The sequence below is a fragment of the Haliotis asinina genome, chromosome 1 (genome assembly GCF_037392515.1).
Source record: "Haliotis asinina isolate JCU_RB_2024 chromosome 1, JCU_Hal_asi_v2, whole genome shotgun sequence".
Taxonomy (NCBI): domain Eukaryota; kingdom Metazoa; phylum Mollusca; class Gastropoda; order Lepetellida; family Haliotidae; genus Haliotis; species Haliotis asinina.
Genome location: NC_090280.1, coordinates 9,388,857 through 9,406,526, shown reverse-complemented (window position 1 = coordinate 9,406,526; position 17,670 = coordinate 9,388,857). Strand labels below are relative to the sequence as shown.

The following is a 17,670-nucleotide window of genomic DNA, read 5'->3' as shown; positions in this document are numbered from 1 at the left end:
TCAGCCATAGAGTGACACATTTAAGTTATAGATGTATAATGATGGAGGATAAATTTTAAAAAAACCAAAATGGCATCGGACATTAAAACCACCAGATTATCACAGAGTGAGTGAGTGAGTGAGTGGGCGAGTGAGTGAGTGAGTGGGCGAGTGAGTGAGTGAGTGAGTGAGTGCGTGAGTGCGTGAGTGAGTGAGTGAGTGGGCGAGTCAGGATTTCAAGTCACACCGGCAGCATTTCAGCCACACCGCGATTGAATCAAGATATGGATTTATAACAATTAAAGTTAATTTTTAAAAAAATATATCATCATTTATATCACCATTTCAGATGTCAGCAACTGTTGAAGAATCTAGCCATAAATCAACATGACACATACACTACTATTAAAGACAGCAGTAGGTTTAAATTTATTTGTGAATTGTTTTAGGACTTACTTACCACTTCTTTGAGGAGAACAAATTGACATCAGTACAGATTTATAGAATGGAGGAGATGAAGCGATGCAACCACAGGGTCCAATTCGTTAGTGAGCGTAAAGCGGCTGCTGCCATTAAACACGACATCATCGACGTCTTACGTGAGTGTAAACCGGGTCCATTATATCATTCCTTCTGAATAACCTACACGTGTTTTATCTTTTGGATATGTTATGAATTAACGGACAAGTGGCAGGCATGGTATAGACACAATTTATCCATTATTGTGAAAACAAATAAAACGAACAAACGTTTTATTTGAGTAGCATTGTGTTGACATGCAATGTGTCGAGTTTTAGATCATCTTTACAAATATGCCCCTTAGCTATTGTGAATCTTTCATGGATCCATTATGACAATTCTGAATGGTAATTTTGATTCGATCTTGCTTCATAATTATGACGATGGCAAATATGGAGTTTTTGGCAGGTAAGATTCCTGTGTCGTCCAACCAGTTCCACATCGGGGACTATGGAGTGGCGGATGCTTCAATATCGATGGACGTAATACAAGCCATGTTAGGTAAATATCAATATCTATTGTCTAAACCTCATCTTTCTGATGTTACAGGTGTGTTTTAAGTAGTGTTTTTCGACGTGTTATATCCTGGAGTTTTGTATGTGTGTTTTTCATTGTGCTATGTCCCATACTGAATGCAGTCAAAACTACAGTCACAGGACACTTCAGTCGAATCTTCGTACCAGTCAGAAAGTGTATCCCAGATTTACAAATGCCTTGTATGAGACCACTTTAAAAATGACATTGTTTATTGAGAAATATAAAGTAACTGTGATTATAAGTGACTAGTATGATAATGAAAGCTATGATATCCATACTGTTGAAATTTTGTCATATATTCACCTTTTTCAAATCTATAATACTTGTAGTCATGTTGAGATTAAACCTTTTGTTCTTCTCTAATCAGGAAACACATGACGGTATGTGTTCTACATCCGGGATATTGCTACTAAGATAGTACAATGTGCTAAATGTGTATTTTCAACAAAACACTCAAAATAATGACCATGAAACACTGACCTTCACTAAGGTCACAATGTCTTTGTGCCAAGAAGAGATTGTGTGACACGCAACGGAATTGCAGACTGTGATATCTGTGTGCAGTGTGTTACCAAATATGAACTTGTTAACTGTGTAAATCACGCGAAGTACATGTGTCTGCATCAGGACTTAACTATTAACTTTTGTAGCCTGAGGGACACAGTGTTCAGGATTATACTATGACTTCATAATTACGTGAATGTATACTATAAGTAGCCTTATATGTACATTTAAAATCAATAACAGTGATAAAATGTATTAGGGTGCCACTTCACAATGCAAAGCAGTAGTACATGCGCTGACCGTTAAGTCTGTTGTTTTAGTAGGTCTGTGTGGTTTACACAGACGTTTCTGGTAAGATTAATGCACACGTACTTGTGCTGTCGCTAACTGTTGGTCAAGAAGCCAGGCCCCCAAATTAGGGAAAATGTGGCGAAGTTCTGGCGACCGAACGGATGTGATGTTTTGACAATCAGAAATCATTGATCTTTGATTCAAAGCCGTTTGTCACCAGCTACCGTGCGTGAACACCGTGCAAGGGGCTTTTCAAGATGCAACAGGCTATTTCTGTTGTGGGGATAGAATGTATATGCTCATCGTAAAATATCAGTTAAATGTCAAATGTAATAGAGGGCATTTGGAATAAAAATATTACTTAAAAATTACAGGTTCATGGCAATTCTACCAAAATTATGTTTTTTTCTAAATCAGGTATATCATATGAAGATCACTTATACGTTTGGTTGGCACTGTATGCATGAAAGAAACATTGCAAGGAAACAAATATTGGTACTTTGTATTTAGATTAGTAAAGCATTACATAATGCCTATTCAACAGCCAGAGCTCCATGCTCTAAATGATACCAAACATCTCAAGATTCTGTTGCACTATCATTAAAATCAAACCACACAACAGAAAGCTCTCAAAATCGACAAAATCATTTCCATGCTCATAAGAAATCTATTGATTTGTTTCCATCACAAGGGATAAATATTTCAATGTATCAATGAAGATCGATACTTTTAATAAGGTACATATTATTCATTTAATACTTGAGTTTTAAAGGAGGTTGAATTAATCGATAAATTTTGATATGTATTGCATTTTAATTTGTGGGAATAAATTGCCGACTTTGACTGTTTGTGACATTACCTTTAAACGCGTAAACTTATTGTCCCCCTAATAAGGCATTTCCTATGAAATGATTTCTCACTCGAAATATTTTTTAATCACACAGTATGTGCTTTTTTAAAGTATGGCTAATTTTGACTATAATCGCCAATGTGTATTTGCGGGATGATGGGATGATGTAAATCCAGCTAAGGTCCATGTGATGTACCTTCAGCGGTTGAGGAGCTATATATAGCCGATATTTATACTTTCATGTCCGCATTTGAAATCAAATTTTAGAGATAGATGCTATTTTTACCTCTGAATTACTGTTACGTTCTAGTTGGTTTTACAGTCCTTCAAAGACACTTCTTTATATTATACATGCATTTGTGGAGAATTTACATTTTGTTTTTGTCAATATAAGGCTGAAATATTGTTCACTCACTTATTCATACTAATCTATAGTCTATAATTATGTCTGTGATATTCCAGTTACTTTTAGTGTCCTTCCTCAACAGGTTTCAATTATGACGTATTGTGACATTAAAACATGTTAATATTCGCGATGTGGCTGAGATATTGCCCATGTGAGTTAAAATCTCAAATCACTCACTCACTCGTAAAAAATCTTTGTCCAAAACAGTCGATTGTATAATTGTGATTACATCATGATCAGTTATCACGGCTGTATGATGTTGTAAACAAATTGGGTCTGAACCAGACAATCTAGTAATTGTGGCCATTCGATACGCTGATATCGATACCATGTCTCGACGAATCACTATGCAATTGAGATGACACCAGGTGTTATTATTTTGTTGAAGATTGGTCCTTCCACAGCTGAAATGATATGTTGTATCTTCAGTGAATGAGCAATATTTCAGCTAAATGATCTAGCCTGCTCCAGGCAATCCAGTGATCAACAGCATGAACATAGATTTACTTAACTGGACACGTGTCAAGAAAAACAGCGAGCCTCACCAACCTATCCCTTTGGTCGCGTCTTACGATAAACATGGGCAACTGAAGATGAATTCTAACCCCCTGAGCTTCACGGGTCGCTGCATCCTAAACATTTCCCTGCGCGGTGGTTACGCATGGTAAATGGCGACAACTGGTTTTATATCAAAGCCCGGTCATCCCTGATTGTGAAAACTCCCATCCCATTCGACCGCCAGAACTTCACCATTCCAGAATAATAGAGAGATAAGTATACACGTAAATGTATAACATGGGTTTGTGGTATCCTCACTATCACTCTGTATTCAATAGAATATTCAATATTGCGGTTACAGTTATTCACAAATATATAGGTTCTTGACATGTGGTGATTTCCGATATACTCAAACTTTCAGTGTATTTTGTAATTGACGTTTCGTTGAATGCCGCTCACAAAGTCCTTAATTATATGTCTTTCTGCTCTTTTTGTATCGGTTGTAGTTTGAAGGACATGGTTGTATTTCAGGAGAAATCCGCCGCCTCTATGGTGGCGACCTTGAGATCAGTGTCATGTATGAAGACACTTACAAAAATGACTTCAACGCGCTCTTTCACAAACTGTATGGTAAGTATTTTCTGGGTTTATACATGCAATAAACATGTGCATGTTCATGCCCTAGAGTGTTTGGTTGACGGTAGAACCACGTCAGTCCCGTGCGAGGCTTCTCCAGTGTGACTGGACATATTGACGTTGATTACGCACCGAGGACATGTAGGGAACAATTATCAGCTGCCATGTAGTGTTCATTCACAGCAACCACAACACCCACACAGTGACCACAAACACCTGCTTTGTGACCAGATAGAACATATATGTCATGCATGTTTCGCAATTGTACTCAGAACACTCATATGTCTAGATCTGAAAAAGAAAAAGAAAAGAAAACCCCGATGTGACTCAAAGTATGGTGTTATTCGTAGGTATCTCATCTCGGCTGATTGTATCCTTCATATCTAGCTCTTGTGTTAGTTTTCTTGACGTGTTACCTGCTTTTCCCCAACTATGATCAGGCCCATCTGAGTGACTCCATCTATTTCTGTTGGGAGTAAATCATCAGAAGGCTGTTTTGTCATTACTGAACGACATGACATCACAGATATAACTAAACGCTTTGGATAAGTTCCTTTCTTTAACGTTTGACAGTCCAGTCCAGGAACAAGATAAGTAGTGACTCGAGGATTACGTATATATACAGGGATAACTACTTCTTCCAGAAACATCCTGTCCCCAAATTACACCTACACTCTGTTGAGAGAGAAATCGTAGGGTTCAAAATGTGGCCCGATTTCCCGAAACCAACGTAAGTCTGTCTTGACTTAAGTTTGAGTTGTTACTCAAATTTGAGAAAATGCATTTCCCAGAATGAAGTAAAATCAATATTAAACTTAAACGCAGTAGACAATTTGAGTTTAATGAATAGAGTAATTAAGTTGTTTCAGCATTCCTGTCTTCAAAATGTAGCTGAGTTAGAAATGCAGCTGTTTCAAATTGTCAACTCAGTTTGAAATTTGAGCAAAAACTGAAGTTTGTTTCGAGAAGTCGGGATGTGTTTTCACAGGAAACGTTTTAACGATCTGCGCTTTCATTCTAAATAAGGATATGCCCAACCATCCAATATAAAGATGTAACTGCACATAGGGAATTTTGTGAGGATGCCCAAATGATTAAAGTTTGGATTTATTACGCTTGTTGAGAGGTATCGGGGTGATAACGTTTGAACATGTTTGAAATCGTGGCTGAGATGGCAAGAGATTACGCAAATTATCTGCGGCTTTTCAAAAAAAAACGTCATTTCATTTTATTCCACTGAATAATAAATGAAACATTCAGACAACATTAGGATATAAAGAAGGGTTTTATGCAATTTGCAGTGGGGAATGGAATAAGATAGGACACGAATGCGCACGTATGTCGTTTTAGATTACATTCTAGTCATATACTTTTGATCACCTTGAAAGAGGTAGCGCGTGTTCACAAATCTACACTAGCTAATAATTTGAAATGTCAATAAATTTTATGCAATGAATATATGTGTCAAATGTGAGCCTCGCTTGCATGAGATCAAAAACTATAAGTGGAAAGGCATCTGACACCCACATGATTGGTTAAATGTGTATGAGGTGATGCCGGAAACGTGGTAAATTGTAGTTTGAGTGTTTTCTCAGGTCCCGTGTGTGAACCCCCCAGTTATCTTGGCAACGACTCTCAACTTTTCATATCAGCATGTGCTACGAACTTCTACAAACAGTGCGTGCCCTCCAATACCATGAACATCATACTGTGTTTCATCGCACTGCACTGGCTCTCCAGGTAGATATAGCTATTCACACCTACCTTTCGCAGTGTTGTTGTTTGTACTTAAAATTGCAGCAGCGTAACTTATAATATAAGACGTGGATTTCTTGAAGTTGTCTGGATTTATTCCAGACCTGTTGACGTAAATGGCGACGTGACATCAGATCTCTTTCTGAACGCGATGTCCAGGGACGCTGCCAAGAAAATAGCAGCTGATGACTGGAAGAACTTCCTTCAGTGTAGGTCCAGAGAACTCATGAAAGGTACGGTGCCTCATGCATCAATGTCCCAGTCGTCTTTAAGAGCGAATAAAACTCACATATTATGTACTCTTTTAACCATTACACATGAGAGACGTATGGTATTATTTTGCAATCGTTGGTCGGCTAAACGTAGGTATTGAAGCCTGATGTCCTAGGAATGGGTGGCGTCACCTATATGATGCGTTTACATGTTATTCGTGACTGTGATATCACATATTTATGTACTAACTAGAGTCTACATATCTGGAAATACCATGCTTTACCAATAGTTTACACACTAATGGGCAGGTGGTCATCTTGTGTGTTCCATCCCCATCTACGATCCCGAACTGCTCTACGGTAATGCTGTGTCCTCGGCCGATGGCCTCTTCACAATCTTCAACATTATGCTCCGGAAGTACTGGAAACAAGGGAAGATAACGAAGGTTGGACAAGTCCTAGTGCTTGAGAAAGTCTAATAGCATTTAACAAGTTAAATGTATTATTACGTATTCTGTATAATACGTCTAACGGCTATTTCAAGACAATTATTCATTTTGGTTAATGCTGAACACCAGTGAGTCCATTTGAAGGCGACGTATTTGTAACAGGTGTAGTCAGCAGAGGGTGTTCAGTGATTCACCTTGGAGTAGTTAAATGTTTTGAATATAACTAAGAAGCACACTTAGCCGCGTTTAGAGCGTCTTGCCAGTATAGTTGGCATCTATGATCTACCATGGTAAAGCTGGGAACAATATGGTGCGCCTTCATACTCAGGACCGAAAATGCGGCCAGCTCAACATCCATCGTTAAAATTTGTTAAACAAAATAGCGACTTTTTTACGACTGGCACCATGGATATCTCAGCCACAGACTGAACAGCAGTCAAGACAATGTGATGTCTTGGTTTCATAGATCACAATCCACAACATATGTAGTGTGCAATAAAAATCACATCTGCAGTGAATGGCTGTGGCTTTCACCACTTGCCCCCTTTATCTACACAGGAATTGTTTCGGAAGATTTCTTTCAGCGTTTTCGTTTGCAGAAATGTGTAAAAAGAAAGTACCAAATCGGTCAATGTTGACCCTTGGGACTATTCAGTCACATGTTGTAGAAAAAAATGCACTATATCATATAAAGAACCTTGTACAAGTAGCTATGAAATGAAAATACATTTCACTTACGCTCCAAACGGTGTCGTTTTTGTGGAAGTGTTTATTAAGAGGTATGCAGAATTCATGTATTCCCCGGGTAACTAGTTCATGAGGAGAATATTCAGAAAATATCTACCGACTAGATCTCAAGGCAGATTATACCAGTAACTCCGATCTTGCAGATGGAGATGAAGAAGGCGGTATTGAATGAATACTTTAGAACAGTTCATGAAGTCAGACACCCTTTTGAAGACATTACATCGCCCATCATGACATCTGGGCTAAGACTGTGTCGACTGGAAGTTAAACAGATCGAATGTCAACATAAGACCACATGGAGGAACCGTCTCGTGAAAGGTACGTGAATGTTTTCCGTCAAAACTGATTTCACAAAAAGAGACGATTTTACGTGTACTTATCATCTGTATTAAAGCTTTCTGTAAACAATCGATTTAGGGCCAACACTCGAATGCTTGACATGATGAGCAAGCTTCTACTCTGTCAGTGACATAACCTGACCACATCCAGACCCCTAAGGGGTAAATGAAAGGTTTTGTGTGAATGGTTGGATATTGTGGCGTGCATTCTGCTGGTATATTTCTACACTGAGACTTCACGTAAAAATCAAAAAAAAATTGTGAAGCATACATGTACATGCTGTCGATACATAATGGGTCACGCGTTTGAATATGCTTTCAAACAGATGTTATTTCATAGGAACTACATTGAATAATTACCAATTTACCCTCGTAGACGGAATTGATGATCGTGAAAGATTTGCCCATGGGATGACGGAGATGATCCGTGTGTGGACACAAGGCACTATGGAGTCCGCCCTAGCAACGACCAGAAGAGCTGCTGAGAAAGACAACCTCCTTGACGACTTCTACTCCGATCTGAAACACAATCTGCTTGACTATAATCCTGAGACATTTAACAGTGAATACCTTCTGGCCTATGTGTTTATTGAGAAAGTATGAATTCAGATACAGATGTTCATTGATATGGCCTTCTCTGATATGACACACATATCTTTTTCACTACCGCCATCAGTTGAAGCTGAACGGCGAAACACGGTGAATCAATGATCTCCACATAATTACTCTTAAGTGAAATAGTAGACTTGTACCACTTGTATCACACAAATATACCATGTTCAAAGCTAAGCACTGTTTTCTTTTGGCCTCTGTCGCTGGAGATTCTGTAGACGTCCTGTGGATTGTTGTCGTTGATCTCTCATTAACCTTGCCACCGCTGCTGTGTTCAGAAAACAAGTGAACGTTTGCCATTCAAGCGGACAATTTATGCCTGTATACATGCATGATTCACATGCATCTCGACTCCAACTCGAATTATTCCATTTCCACAAACAAAAACATTTCTAACCTCAAACTCAAACAATACTTCACAGGGCAAAACCGGCTATACCACCACGATTCATGGTTTATTCAAACTTCACTTTCGGTTTATATATTTAAAAAAATATGCTCAAATACTCTTTCAATCCTTGAATGCCATATCCAATATTACGACGTTTCTTTGACCCTTCAGTATGTTTATGTCATTACGTCGTTAATGCGGTTTTTCTCAGTTTCACTTCAACATACATATTGTTGAAATACTGTAACGTACCTACAACCGATGTCTATCGGTAGAACAGAAAACAAACATTTAGTTTCCTGCAATTGACCTGTCGCATTCGGAGTACCTTGACAATGCCTTCACCCGTTTCGCCATTGTTACCAGTCACATCACCCATCACGGCAGAAGATGGAAGAGACGATGCTAAGGAATATGGGGGACAGAGAAGGGCCAAAAATGGTGTTGAATTAGGGAAAGAAATCTGGGGCAGAGACAAACGAAGTAAGCAACACTGTGGAAGAGTTCTGCTATTGTTTTGTTTGTGTATTCGTTTGTTTCTTTCTTTGTTTATTGCCGCACTCAGCAATAGCCTAGCCTTGAGCCGACGGTCTGTAAATATCCCAAGCAATCCAGTGATCAATGACATGTGCCATTCAAATCAGTGAGCCTCCCTACCTGATCTCGTGACCAACCAAAGGTCTCGAACGGACACGATGTATGCCGACATTTTAGTGCAATTTTCAGATTAACTGAGAGTTTCGTGTCTCCTGTTTCCTGAACTGCCATGCTGCCATGATTTGTAAAGATGACCTAATAATGTTTTACAATGTCAAGCCACAACAACTGTATCTGGTTAGACAGGTTAAGATAACCAGGTCTCTGACGGAAGTAGACGTGGACGAGTGACATACTCTAATTACAGATTAGGATGGGAGTGCCGCTGTCACCTGTTCCATTGTCGTTCCTCTTAGTGACGACGTATGCATATTGTCTCTCGTGACTGTGTGTACATTTGGTATCGTTCAAATATACGTGTTCATCTGCATCAGCTAACAGCCAAAATGCTTATAGACGAATATACATGAAAAAAAATGCGTAAATGCCGAGAGAAAGGTCATAGGTAATTATAGGTCATGTCACGACAGAACTCACCTGCAGGTATGTTGAATCACTATGGGCAATATTGCCATCACATATTTTAAACCATCATGGTTGGTTGGCTTCCGTCACTGTAATATTGATGCAGTGGACACTCTCCGCTTGTGGGTCCATTGGACACTGTCTGGAGGACGTGTCACAGTCAGGGACAATCGCGACATGGGGCAGAACAGATGACGCAATAATAATAACAGTTTCATCATTGTCAATGAATGACTTTCTGCCGAGTGAGTGAGGTAAAATTTGTCGTCACATCGTCAATATTTCAGCCATACCGTGACGAGAACAATCAATTATATAAATAATAGTTACTGGAAAATTGGTAAAACCCGTCGAAACGTGAGATTAAATGAGAACTTATGATACTAAAAATATCCTTCATAGTTCGTGACTTGAAATAGGTATCTCTTTGTGCCTTTCTGAGGATAGTTTTGTTCTCAACCGACGTTTAAGACGGGGAACCAAATCAGTTGATCAATGGACTGATGACATTTCAGATGATCAAGAGAAGTGACCCGTATACGGTTAACAAAAATACGAAGTGATGAGTGTATATTGGATGAAGTCGATCAATAAACTGAAGGGCAAAAGAAACTATACCAAAATATTTGATGATGATGATATCATTTTGGATTCGCATCATAAGTTTTGAAGTGGAAAAAATCGCCCGAACGCAACTGCACTGGGTCAAACAAGGAAAACACGTGCATCATCCCAAATATGGACTTTATTGAACCTTTCACGTGACAATCAACATGCACGTGCATCGTGACAAGATGGCGGCAAACGGTATGAAAACCGTCCATTGGCAAGCCTTACACCAATGTTACACCGATGCACGTAACTGACATGCCGAGGTTAACTGCAGAACAGCGCGAGAGAGCAATTGGAATGATCCAGCTTGGAGCACGTCATGCACACGTTGCAAGAATTTTCAACTGCACCCGTATAACAATAACCAGGCTGCAAACACGATTACGACAAACAGGCACGACCGCGGACAGGCCAAGGAGCGGTAGACCTCGTGTTACAACTCCAGCCGAAGACCTGTATCTGCGGACCATTCATCTTTCGTAATCGTTTCGTGACGGTGACGTCGACGGCAGCAACAACTCTTCACCATGTTGTCAGCAGGAGAACTGTTTCCCGACGTCTCCGACGACATGGTATTCGAGCCTACAGGCCCTTCCGTGGAATAACCCTGACCCGTCAAGATCGACGTAACCGTCTCCAATGGTCAAGGAGATTACAACATTGGCAGAACCGGAACAGGCAAAGGACACTGTTCACGGACGAGAGCAGGTTCCAGTTGTATCGAGCTGACGGGAGAATCCGTGTATATCGCTGAAGGGGAGAACGGACGGCGCAATGATGTATCCAGGAGACGGTACCGTTCGGGGATGGAAGCGTGATGGTTTGGGGTGGAATATGCAGTGACCGCACAACTCACCTTGTGTTTGAACGAAACCTCAATGCCCGGGGGTACATCGACGTGCTTCGCCCTGTTGTCATTCCCTACCTCCAACAGAACCGACGAGTGCTGTTCCAACACGACAACGCTCGTCCCCATACAGCCGAGGTTACAAGAGACTTTCTAGCGGCAAACAACGTCAACACTTTGCCGTGGCCTGTCAGATCACCAGACCTGTCGCCCATTAAACACCTTTGGGACCATCTTGACCGGCAAATAAGGGCCAGACATCCACCTCCATCAAGAAGAGACACCTTGATACAGGCACTGGAAGAGGAATGGCAAGCCGTACCGAATCACGTCATCAGACGTTTCATCAGCTCCGTTCGTCGACGTGTTCAAGCGTGCATTGATGCCAATGGGGGGCACACATTTTATTGACGCTTTAACGAGGACAAATCTTCCCTTTTCTGAAGTGATATTCGGAAGGTTTGAGTTTGAAAGTTGACATTTTACCCCACTGCCATAATTTGTGTTCCTGTCAGTACAGTTTATGTCATTTTGATGTGTAACTTCCATTAAAATGTTGGCAAATAAATTCTCTTTGAATCCCACCTAATGTTTCATGTCAACATAGTTTTATGTGTCGTATTTCATGGTTGAAATGTTGGTATAGTTTTTTTGCCCATCAGTTTATATAATGTAGGTGACATAGTTACAAAAACTTGTTACAATACACGTGACCAAGGGCGTTGACCACGATAGGGTGGACACGATACGATGAATGTACAATGAATGTTACGCAATGTGTAAGTGGGACCTTGGAAGAGTGGCCAAGACAGGGTGACCAGATCAAGGTGACCTGACCAGAGGATCTAAACTGGTAGCCAAACCAGATAACCAAGATATGCAATCAGACGGGTTGTATTTGCTCGAAGCAAAGTGAGGGAAATATTATTGTACGAATTGTCAAAGTACATTCTGAACATCGCGAACTAGTTTACTGAATATTTAGAACAATAAAACGAGAGATGCAATAGAGCCTTGAGTCATATTCTGTTGATGTAGCTGTCAACAAATGAGTCAAATATGCGAAATTCATACTTTGTTTGTAAGTAGAATCATACATTGCACCGAGGTCTTGGGCAGAGCGCTGCTGATGACGTCACGATCAGAACAAAGTAATAGTGCAGGCGCGGATGTGCAACCCACTCAAGACTGTTCCTTTTCCATGACGACGGCAGATGACACTCCTTAAAATATGTGAGTGAGATCGGAACTTTGGAACAAAAGAAACGTGCATAAAATCTTTGAAAGCTCACTTTGAACGTGCACGCGAACCCAGCTGATTGTCTGGTTCATATAGATATATCCAAGAAAGGACAAGGTTTCATCCAAGGGGGAGATGAGCATTTCGTTTTTCGCCTCCTGGCTATGTAGAGCTGTGTCTAACTCAAAACACGCCGTTACATTTCACCAAACAATCCGACGTTTATAGCCATCAGAACAGCTTCCCGTGAAATACACCACGGGCTGGTATACGTGAATTTGACGGTTACATTCAGGTCATTCATTTACAGAATAGCCAACCCAAAACATAAGTTTAAAGAGAAATAATGCTCCCATAATGACATCATCACATCTTGAAAGAGTGCCGCACGATTCCGCTGGGGTTTTCAGAAGACCTAGAACAGATAACGAAACCCGGTGAAAGATGTGCGGTTTCCCTTTTAAGAACACCCTATGCAAATATTTATCTATATATAACATGGGCTACGGTCTGCATTTATTGAAACCGCAGTCATAACTGCTAAATTAAAAGTCACAATCGCATTTCCAAGATGTATAATAGATGACAAGATATCTAATCTGATATGACAATTGGTATGAGTCCTGCTACCTGCTGAATTTGAAACTAAAAGTATCTTTATATATTATTATGTACTAATCGTTCACGGATTAATTGGGTGGCGTGTATATAAAGGCACATGCACTTCTTTGAATGGCATGTTAGAAGTTGGAGGGTGCAAGAGGGACAAATCTGGATAACATCTTATTTTATTTAGTGTGAAGATTTCTATTCTTTACCTTTGTCAAGCAGGGTAGTAACATGACTATAAGAGAATTATCCATTTTTGATTAAAACAGAAGATATAGAACTGAAACGAATTAACTAGATGGTTGTACCCAGACAAGGGGCGAAAGACAGCGACATATCACTGACAGTGGATCGTTTCCATGGCCGAGTTGTTCTCTGCCACTGTATATATTTCCATGCTACGAATACAAATCACGGCTCACACATTAAACAAGTTTTGATGGATGTATGGGTGACAGCTGCTAAATGTTTCAATCAACCATTTTCACACGCACCTCAAACTCACTATCGTTTCCCTTAATGGCGGTGTGTAAGTATGCATGTACAAACATCGGCGTGGGGCGTTGTGGTAGTGTTTGCATTTTACAGTAAAACTAAACATGCTACAGGTGGCCACTACAAGCTCTTACTTACAACACATACATTTTAGATCGACACAAATATGCTCCTTAATAAATTGTTATTATATATACATACATACACGTAGCCCTCGACCTAGTACGTTAGCAGAGTCGTTCAAATGAGTTATCGCCTTGTTTTACTGTTCATAAGAATGGATTTTCCGACCCATTTTGTTTAACCAAAGAGTTGCCGTATCGTGTCTATTTTAGGTTGCTGCTTAACACTGTATCATTCGAAAGTATTTGATGAAGTCAATCACGTTGGATACAGATATATACAGATATATACAGATATATCCTTTATAACAGTGATAAATGCTTCTAAAATGTCGGAAGATCTATTGTTAGGCGTTGTCTTCGACTGTCTAGATGGTAATGGACCCGCGGAAATCCGGGTTAGAACTGACGTGGCAAGAGGCAAATAACAGGATTAAGTGTTCAAGGTTACTGACTTGGTTGACACATGTCGTCGTATCTCAATTGCGTAGGTCGATGTCCATGCTATTGATCATTGGATAGCCTTGTCCAGATTCGATTATTTACAGACTATATGCCATGTAGCTGGAATATGACTGGGTGTGTGAAAAACTAAGCTCACTCACTAACCCACTCAGTGCAGGTGATGACATGAAAGTCTCAAACATATTCATATCAACATTGTTGTATATCTCTCCCACTGAGTATCACACGACGAGCGCTTCATTGTCCACTGAAACAGGAATTGTGGGATAGAAAACCTTTAGTGAGCTTTAGTCATAAGACTGATTCATTATCATCCATGTATGACTGATCAGGAAATATAAACTCCGCAGTTACTTTAAAGTTTCATTCGTTACAAAAATTGGAAATGTGAACAAAACTGTTTACGGAAACAATAACATTGTTAATAAAAATAGCATGGTGTCATCACTTCATAACAGTATTACAAAGACAAGGACAATGGAAAATAGAGCATAAGCCAAACAGATATTTACAAAATCGGGTACATCTATTCCACAAACACGAGAAAGAGAAACTGTTATGGTAAAATGGCAATTTCCTCTTCCCCTGCAAAAGGTGTAATTAAGCGTTTAAAACGAATACATCTGAACATACATTCTGCAAATATCAGTGTTGCTGTGCGGGGAGACAAATATGATAGGGTCATCAAAAATGTTATTGTACTTCTTGAGCGGAAACAGAAAAACACGTCGAGGTAAATGTTCAAATTAGTATCATGCTCAAAATGGTGAATTATCTCGAAGCTGAATAGACATTCCTCTCCTTTTCAACTGATCGCTATGGCTGTGGTTGTGCCTGGGTATTCAGTGCTGCAAGCTAACGGGTGGAGTATGGTCATGTTTCAATGAAGTATATTCATCAGACAGTTCTTGTCTTGTAATATGCTCATACTCGGTTCTAGTAAAGCTATATTTTGCCTGCTCTTTCTCAGCAGAGGACAACACCAAAATGTCAGACTTATTAATCAGTTGCTTCTTTGAAACAGTATCATCCAACGGTGTGGCAGCAACTGGTTCATGCATAACCTCCTCGTGATCATTTCTGTCTGCTTGCTTAACACAAGGCGCAATTGTTTCCCCGACAGTAAACCTTATGTCTACGAGACAAGGGTTAAAATCATCAGCAATTGTTAACGGGAAACCGTCATCATCTAAAACAGACTTAATTTCAGTTTCAGTACATGCATTCTTTTCCTCATCGGGTGTATCATTTTTCAATGTCGTGCCTTCCTTTTCTGATTCGTTTTTCCGTTCATTGTTTCCCGTATCATGACAATCTAAATCATCTTTATTTGACTCCGAGCTGAGAGACACCGTTCTCGCTTCCTGATCGTCAAAGTCTCTGTCCATTGGCCTGTTCTCAGGGAGAGCGATCGAGGCCGACAAATGTGAATCCTCTATGACCTCATATTCTCGCTCCGTTACGTTCTCCGCCTCTATCTCCGGAAACCTGCAAATATACATAGCATGCATTTATCATTGTTAACGAAACTTTTATAGTATCCATACCTCAATAATAACATATCGTACTATTGTGATACAAGTTCACAATCTGGAAGCTCTTAAAGTCAATTAAGACATTAGCATTATCTATTTCAGCCTCGAAGTCTACGTCAGCCAGATTCAGAGTCAAAGTTTGCAGCTTACCTTTTATTCCAGTAATCTGCAATAAGACAAGATGAAACATGACGAACTTGTAACGACATGGTTATTGGAATTCACACTGAAACATTGAAATCGTTTGTCCATTAAGTTAAAAGTTAATATCTTAGAAACATGATTTCATCTCCCCTCTGATTTTCTTAACTTGGCAGAGAAAAACAAAGACAGTGACGACCAAGGCAAGAGATAGACCTGACCATCCGATGACAGCAGGCCTGTTAGAAGGAGCTGAAACTGAAAAGGGTATCGACGTTTATTCAAGAGCCATATCTGGCGTGTAGCTATGTTCACCTGGTAACCACGTCTACGATATATAAGACTGAAAGTTAGCACCAAGATGTTACGCGTTAAATAATTATACTGTTATCCGCGCGGGGGCATGCGGACAACGTTTGAATAATAAAGCTTAGGGGAAGCATGATTTGTGTGTCACATTCCCAAACAATTCCATTCTGTTCCACTCTGTTTTGTCAATGCTGTTTGCTGTTATAAGTTTGTTGTGCATTTTCGTATACTTCTCACGCTGTGTTTGAAAGGTCTTGCACAGTTATGAATGACGGCACCCGTCGGCAAAGAAAACCAATTTTGCAAACAAAAACACATGTACCTTTAGGACGTGAAGCAATGATGATTACATCGGCTGCCTCTTCAGTATGTTGGAAATATATATGCTCCAAATTCGTTTTCGGTCATGTTTGTAATTATGAACGTATAGGTATACAAATTATCTGTTGATGCCTTCTTTGCCAGTTTATACTTGTTATTTGCTGTGATGTCTCTGGGACTAGCATATTTGGTAAAGTACCACTTCGTCACTACAGGTGCTGGGTATGCACAAAGGATGAACTCGATTTTTCCAGAAGGCAGTGTACCATCGCTTTCAGTAACTGTTTCAATCTCGAAATCCTTTGAATCCTGTTTCCGTGGCATAGCTGAAATGTACATGAACATTGGTTTTGAGTGAGTGCGTTCAATTTACGTCGCTACTAGCGATATTACACTCAGCAATATCACGTCGGTCATCAGCAGAAATGGACTCCACACATTGCACCCATGTGGGGAATCGAACCCAGGTCTTCGGTGCGATTCTCAAACACTTTAACCACAAGGATAACCCATCCACCTCTATTTTGCTTCAAGTTAATAATACATTATATCATTTCCGCGTTTGTTTAAGCTTATGCAGAAAATGAAAACTGAAAGTTGCCTAAGGGGAAACAAACCCGGAAACAGAGAGATGGATAACACTGCTGTTGTCATGCAGAGTTGGGGCTTTTTTTAGCTTTGAAACATTAGAGAATGTCGATGCCCTCGGAGGAAGAAACAACCACAATAATCATAGTTACTCTGTAGCGTAGCCACGTGTCCCTCGGATGTACCTATGCTGTTATTGGCTCTACAGACGTACTGTCCAAACTGGGAACAACTCTGGACGAGTGTGAGATGCTGATATACAGGCCCTTGTATTCTCAGCATGCTGACGACCGGCTTTCTGCTACCAACCTGGACAACGTACACGTGGGGTGGGGGATTACCCTCTACCTCACACATAAACGCGACAGTTTGATTTACACTGACAGTTACAGCGGATGTCCCGTTTACTGTCAGGTTCAGGATTTCGGGTTTAACTGTAGAATGAGAACAAAAGAAAAATATAGACAATTACAGATATGAAAGGGAGATGACGGTGGCTATACTCAATTTTGTTTTGTGGAAACCCCTTTAAAGTATGTA

General features: G+C 40.0%; 1 protein-coding gene across 1 annotated transcript; it reads left to right on the top strand.

The window, feature by feature from the left end:
• The first annotated feature begins 434 nt into the window (after positions 1–434).
• On the top strand, positions 435–8,510 carry LOC137286715 (uncharacterized). Its single transcript, XM_067818701.1, has 8 exons — positions 435–578; positions 907–999; positions 4,116–4,214; positions 5,816–5,960; positions 6,078–6,208; positions 6,497–6,633; positions 7,527–7,701; positions 8,098–8,510. Exons 1-8 carry the CDS (start codon positions 485–487, stop codon positions 8,322–8,324), a joined length of 1,101 nt encoding a protein of 366 aa, XP_067674802.1. The 5' UTR covers positions 435–484; the 3' UTR covers positions 8,325–8,510.
• The last annotated feature ends 9,160 nt before the right edge of the window (positions 8,511–17,670 follow it).